At 41.6% G+C, this 7,533-nt stretch overlaps 1 protein-coding gene across 1 annotated transcript in view; it reads left to right on the top strand.

Moving 5' to 3' along the window:
* The window catches only part of slc7a10b (solute carrier family 7 member 10b), a 34,267-nt gene extending 27,598 nt beyond the window's left edge, over nt 1-6,669 (top strand). The window contains exons 8-11 of the mRNA XM_031279849.2: nt 792-888; nt 2,171-2,320; nt 3,456-3,633; nt 6,428-6,669. Coding sequence (XP_031135709.1) covers nt 792-888; nt 2,171-2,320; nt 3,456-3,633; nt 6,428-6,510 — 508 coding nt within the window. The 3' untranslated portion in view covers nt 6,511-6,669. The remainder of the gene's footprint in view (nt 1-791; nt 889-2,170; nt 2,321-3,455; nt 3,634-6,427) is intronic.
* The last annotated feature ends 864 nt before the right edge of the window (nt 6,670-7,533 follow it).

Below are 7,533 nucleotides of genomic sequence, written 5' to 3' on the forward strand. Positions count from 1 at the left end.
CCAATCACAACGGGCTTGGGCGGCGCTAAGCTCCCGATGCAGCGACGGTGGCTCTGCTAGATAGTCTCAGGAAGGAACTTGTTTAAGAACATTTGCACCCTGCAAAAGAAAACGCCACATACAATATTAAATGAAGTTAACTGTTGACACAATACAGTGGGTGCGTGCCTATGTTCCCACATTTGGAAGATTTATTTCCAAAATTAGTCCCTATGTTCCCACATTTCCTTTTTCATAAATTTGTATCAGATTTTATCCCCCTAACCCTAAAAATGTTGTGGGAGGATTGGGCTTAAATTGAAGGGAAATGTAGTAACACAAGACCTCATTTTGAAAAAAAATCTTAGAAATGTGGGAACATGGGGCCTAATTATCAGTGAAAAATAAATTCTTAGAAATGTGGGAACATGTTAAACCTCATTATCTCTTACCAGTGTATCTCCGTGTGTACTTCGTCCACAGCAGTCCCACCAATCAGTCCCAAAACGTCCCAGTTAGAGAGGAAACGCCCTAAACATATTCTTTGTAAATCTTAACAATCATTCCCCGAAAGAACCAAGCAGGCCTGCCTTGTCGCACCATCCAGATTTTTTCAAAACGACATTTTCAGCGTGTAGTTCGCTAGCTCGAAGTTCGTTGTTGTTTCCCGAAGCGAACGGATTTTGAGAACGGCGACACACAGAGAGAGCAGAAAGCTGAGGGACATTGTGCTGGATGTCAGGCTTTTATCCTGGAAATGTACCTCCGTTGATCCCGACTAACACTGCTTTGACACGGCTTCTGATCTGCAGGCTGTGTTTCTCTGGAGCCAGAGAGGGTCACCTGCCCAGCCTGCTGGCCATGATCCACTATAAGTACTGCACACCCATCCCTGCCCTGCTGGTCTGCGTACGTACAACCTCTGCATCCATTTACACAGCTGTTGTGCTTCGGTTACATGATGCATCCGTCTACAGTATTACATAGTACTACAGTATTTAGTTTTGTCTCTATTGTTTAGTGTATGTTGGTGTTTATTTCTATGAGCTGGACCGGGGATTTGCTGGTTGGTTATTTCTTGTCTGGTTTTTTTTTCATCTCTTCAGATTATTTTGTCTAAAAAGAGTTTAATTCTTTAACCCAGAGGTTCTCAATCTTTTTTCAATAATGTTCCCCCTTTGAACAGTTTGTTGTAAGCAATGTGCCCCCTAACCAGCACTAATAATTTTTGGTAGAAAAAAGAAGTCTCTATAAAGAGGAAGATTACAGCGATGTCAGCGATAGATTTACTAAACAACAGCCTTGGACCTGGAGAACATTTAAATACTGATGGAAAAATGTATAGATATATATATATATATATATATATATATATATAAATAAATGTATATATAATGTATACATAAATGATGTAGAAAATAGTAAGGAAGAAAGGCAAGAATAGGTCAAAACAAACGACAAAACCTTCAAAAAAAAGGTGACAAAGTTCAAAAACAGCGACAAAAACTTTGAAAAAAGAGACAAACTTGGAGAAAAAAAAAAGAAATAACTACAGCCTTGTAACTGAAAACAATTTTGCAAAAAATGTAACGTACCCCCTGCAAAGTTTTTCAGAATTTTGTGCCTTACTCCATTTTTGTGTGTGAATAAAATGGAGAAATCAGCTTGAATACATCATTGAGATGTCACGTCAGACAACCAGTTCTAATACTGCAAATATATAAATATTTCTTATTAATTCTTCCATCAGTGGGCCATAGGCTCAATCACCATTATGTTACCTCCTTCAACAATATAGTGACTTAACAGACATTACACAGACGGTTATATTATTATTTCTGGTCTTAAAACAGCACTTTTTTTTTGTTGAATTCGACATGCATGCAATCTTACATTGTTAAATCTTCAAACGTGGCACTACGCAAACAGCTCAAGACGCATCTTTTTAGTCGGTCGTTCATCTAGCCAAATTGCAGACTGTATTATTTTGTATTAATGATTTTGTGTTTTACTAAGATATTGTGCTTTTTATGACTATTGATCTGTTTTATTGTATGTATTTATTTGGCCTGTGAAGCCAAAACACTTTGTGACTTTGTGAAAAGTGCCATACAAAAAAACGTTACTTACAATGATAACATCTGTTCAACATTCATCACAACATATTGTCACGCCTCACTGTGTTCTTCAGTGCGCCGCCACCATCGTTATCCTCTGCATCGGAGAGACGCACAACCTGATTAACTACGTCTCCTTCATCAACTATCTGTCGTACGGCGTCACCATCGCAGGCCTGCTGTACTACCGCTGGAAGAAACCCAACCTGTACCGACCCATCAAGGTACCAACACTTGTTTTTTTTACCTCACCAAATAGTTTGTTCATGCCAGCACCACATGCACCTTATATATACATATATTTAAATTAGAGCTGTCAATCGATTAAAACATTTGATCGCATGATTGTCCATAGTTAAAGGTCCTGTAGGTAGGATTGTGAAGATCCAGGACTTAGCCAAAAAATGTGAACATCGACAACTTCTCAGTCCCTCCCCCCTTTCTGCTAAAGCCCAAAACAGTCTCCTAAGCCCCTCCCCCCACAAGGGACAATGAATGCATGTGCATGAGCAGTGATTGACACGCTGTTAGACACCCCCCCTGGCCCTGATTGGTGCATCTGAACAGTTAGACACCCCCGCTGGCCCTGATTGGTGCATCTGAACAGGGAGCTGTGGATTTTTGCAAATCACACTACAGGCTGTAGGTGGAGCCAGAGGAGCTGGATTATTTTTTGAATTACCTGCTTAATTACCTGGTCAGTTTCAGCAAATATGACAGAAAGTTAGTTTTATAAGTCTTACCTACTGCACCTTTCTTTAACCCTTGTGTTGTCCTCCCAGGTCAAAAACCTTTTTTCGACTTGACATTTTTGTCCCTTTATCTAGTTTTTTTTAGTTTTCACTAAACAGCAACTTACTACCACTAGTTTTGCACTACTTTTTGGAATTCATGGTCAATAAACCTCATTTATATGCAATTATAACTAATATTTGAGTTAAAAAACACCCTTCACCATACCCCCACATCATCACATACCCTTCATCATACCTAGAGGGTATGTGATGATGTGGGGTATGGTGAAGGGTATGTGATGATGTGGGGGTATGGTGAAGGGTATGTGATGATGTGGGGGCCAAGGGAACTTTATCAGGATGCATAGTATCCTGGATCCATGAAATAACTGGCCTTTCAAAATAAAAGTCTGCCTGCCTCTATGGGAATTTAACATAGGGGTATGTATAATTATGGCCCCTGTATTTTAAGGAAGAACATTTATTTATTTACAATACATTATTAATTCACAAAAAAAATTGGTGTCCTTAAAAGATCGGATTTTTCCTCATTTTTATATATATATATATATATATTTTTAAATCACAGCTTTGTTGTATATTTGTAACCGTTTGTTTCCTTCAGGTGAACCTGTTGGTTCCCGTTTGTTACCTGATGTTCTGGGCGCTTCTGCTGGGTTTCAGTCTTTACTCAGAGCCGGTGGTTTGTGGCGTCGGTTTAGTCATCATGCTCACCGGCGTACCCGTCTACTTCCTGGGCGTCCATTGGAAAGAAAAACCAAAGTGTATCTACACCTTCATTGGTGAGTTCCTAAAAGGAGGTTTGACTTAAGGTACTGACTCTGGCTGCTGCAACCAGGGGTGGGAAGTAACTAAGTACATTTACTCAGGCACTGTATTTAAGTTAAATGTACTTGAGTCTTTCGTTTAATGCTACGTTATACTTCTACTCTACTACATTTCTGTTTCTATGGAAGTCTAGGAGAAAATAAGCCTACTACTCATTCATATTTCATACTGAGTGTATGGTTCCAAGTCTTCTTCAATACAGCAGGATGTTCATTCAGTAAATGATGCTCCCATTTATTTAAAAACGGACGATAAAGCGGGGGATGTCGATCAGGACAGAGGCTTAGCAATGCTAACCATGCTAACACTGTGGACATTAAAATAGACCTCAACTAGGTTTTGGCTGTTGTCCATGTTTTCATCTTAGCCTTTGACCCTCTCACTGTGCGTTTTCACTTCAGCAAAGTTAACTGGAACACTTTGGAAGCCTAAAAATGTCTTGGTCAGCGTTCTGTCACACACATGCAATTACGCTAATCGCCATAGGTGCCGCCAAGGAGAACGAAACTTCTCCTTACTTTACAGCCTGTTCCCATGAACCATTTGCTCAAAAAGCTTCGAAAAGTTAAGCTCTGTAATTCGTAGGCATTCCACGTTTTTTTTTTTTTGCTGTAGTCCAGTCGCGATCTCTTTAAGACTGCAAGGGAAGCTCGGCTTCCCCTGAAATGTCAAAAAATGAATGGTCAAATATGTACCATTCATGTGTGTTAACATTTTATTGACTAAAAATACGTTAGAACACGTCGAATGACTGGATGTCCTTCTCATACATTACCGTAGCGTCACAGTGCATTTCCCTGTTGAAGCCTGCCGTCCACGGACTTCAATGGGGCTGCTTTGAACAGTTTTTTTCAGTGCTTCGAAACTAGACGGTCATTGGATAAATGCTGCGATTATGTCCCACCTAGGACGCTCGGCGTCTCTGGGGGTGAACGGAGCAGTGGGCTGGCCTGGACGCTGGGCTTCTGCGTGATGATTGGAGGGTCTGTCGAAAGACTGCTTCTCCTTTTGATTGACAGCGATTTTGTACTATAAAAAGTCGCCGAAGCTATTCGAGTTCAGTCCCATCGCGGATTTTGCAAGTGTAGTCGAAAGACAAACTGCTGCAACCTATTTCTTGGTATTTGCTTGGCGAAATTGCTAGTCAATTTTCATCATACATTTCATACAATTATACACCAAATTCCTTGTTTCAGTTTTACTTAATTCCCACATTTCTTCCTTCGAGTTTAATATCGTTTTGTTAGTTCGTTCGTTCGTTCGTTCGTTCGTTCATACAGTAGGCTAGGCTAGTGTCGTAGGGGTGAACTAGCCAGCTAGCAAACTGCACACGATGGCAGACAATGCTAATATTGTCGACCTGATTTTGGCCGAAAATGAGCTTCCACTCTTTGAAAGACCAGCAGCCGCCACTGCTGTCACTAGTCACTACATTGACGGCCGCTGTTTAAGAACCTGGTTGGCCCTCGTAGGGAGGATATCGGGGGGGATGTGTGGGCGTTAACATACAGGACTTTCAAGCCAGAGAGCGGAGTACACTTTCCGGGGAAAACTAAAGACTTTCACCCAGGAAATGCGTGTTCCTTGGGAGTGTTTTAATCCAAACCACGATCTTTTTACTAATCTTAACTAGTCGTTTTGGTTCTTAATCTTAACTTTCGTCGCGGCAAAACACTCATATTTTGTGGACTAAATTTAACCGTAATGTCCGCCGAAACGACCAGCAGCTCGCGGTGCTCTGTACCTGGCTCAAAGTCACATATTTTCGGGTAACTGAACCACCAACTACCGCTGATACGACGGAGGTCTGTAGCCGGCGTCGTGAAGCTATCTGGTGGCTTAATGTTATGTTAATGTTAATTATGTGTACCGAGTCGACCGTTCTCTGGGACATGTTTTCATGCTAATCTAATGTGACCAGTTTTAGCGCAAAGAGCTAATTAGCTAATAATGCTAGTCGTCGGGGCAATACAGGCAGGCGCCATCTTGGGAAAACAGTCATGACCAGTCGAACGACGAACGCCGTGCTTGAGCTATGTTACTGGTTACACGGCGTTCATCGTTCGACTGATCGTGACTGTTTTCCCAAGATGGCGCCTACCTGTATTCTCGAACGGTACTGTCTTTCTAAACTATCTTTTTAATAATCTATCTGTACACTTACAAAGTTCTTAATGCTTCGGTTTACATGTAGAGACCCTCATTATGTTACCGTGGAAGTGTGGTGATATTTTGAGCCTTGTTAGTGGTGTAGAAATAGAGATTTCTTTTACTTTAGCCGCGCCCCGACGACTAGCGTTACAAGCTAATTAGCTGTTTGCGCTAAAACTGGTCACATTCGATTAGCATGAAAACAACATGAGAACGGTCGACTCGGTACACATGTGCTATTAACCCCTAGGTTAATTTTGCGCCGGATTTGTCCTTTAAACAGCTAGCAACTGCCGCTCGGCGACATGGAGCTCGTAGCCAGCCGGCATCACGTGACCAGCCGGTGGCCTCATAATTTCGTTGGATATCTTACGTTTTGGTGTGCATACATTTTCGTACGATATCATACGAACCCGTTAATGAGAATGCATTGAACTTTGAGTAAAATGTACTTAACAGAGTTTTTGTTTTGAGTATTACTACTTTAATAGTAATACTTTAGTAAAATAAACAAGTACTTCTACCACCACTGGCTGTAGCTGATATATAATGTATAATAATATATGATATAACTGTGGACTTGTGTTTTTCCTGCAGAGAGGGCGACGTACGTGGGCCAGAGGTTGTGTTTCGTGGTCTTTCCTCAGTTTGACCCCATCGAGATCGCCAGTCCTTCATAATGGACTGACCCGCTCATCAGGCATCATCAGGGGCTGTTTGTCTGCCACTTCTTTTAAACTTTCTTTCAGAATATGTGAAGATCTTCTTGTTTTTATTCCGTCCAGACACTTCTTTAAGGTTTGGGAGCTTCCTGTCTGACCTTTGACCCTCTGAGACTCCAAACAGTCGAGTGGAAACGCCTGTTTGTCTTCTGCGCGGGCTGCTTGCACTTTTTATTTTCCTCTTATTTCTACTAAGTCGTCCTAATGCCGGCAGCGTCACGCTGTCGAAAATGACTTTCATTCCCATTTTATACCCATTTGTTTCTTTTTTTCTGTAACATGACAGAACTCTGACCGATGGGCGGCTCATTCTTTCTTCCGAACGTTGCCGCTGTGTTATCGTGTCTTAAGGCCTTTTCACACCAAGTCCCAAACAAATCTATAGTCAGTATCCTGAAAACAGAAAGGAGCTGCGGTTGAGTGAAACCTCGAACTACAACTTCACAGCCTTCATATCTTTTATTCTTCTTTCCTGCTGCCTGACTGCTTGTAGTTTCACAAATTTTCCCTCCAATATATTCCTTAGGGCTCCTGCACACTGGCTGCGTGGCGTGAGCATGTCAGCTGCGTGGCGTGTCCGTTTTTTTATTTCGGCTCCCATCAGGCCTGGACTGGGACAAAAAATCGGCCCTGGCATTTTTGGCCCAGGCGGCCCACACCCATCGTGATTGGTCAGACACATTCCCTGCAGACAGTCCTCTTAAAATATGTGTGCATTCTATGATATGAGATACCTAGTGTTCTGCATTCATGTCATAGTTATGTTGATCTTATACTTAAATAATGAATTCATTCTTAGAGTTATGATTTGTATATTTATGGAATTTTTGCTTGTTGTCGTTATGACGTGAGGTGCACATAATGCACACACACACACACACACACACACACACACACACACACAGCCTCCCTCCCTTCCTGAGAGTCCCTGTTAATGTGCCTACTCCTTACCACATCGTCAACTACTCTCTCTTCGATCTT

Source organism: Sander lucioperca, chromosome 7 (assembly GCF_008315115.2).
Source record: "Sander lucioperca isolate FBNREF2018 chromosome 7, SLUC_FBN_1.2, whole genome shotgun sequence".
Lineage (NCBI taxonomy): Eukaryota > Metazoa > Chordata > Actinopteri > Perciformes > Percidae > Sander > Sander lucioperca.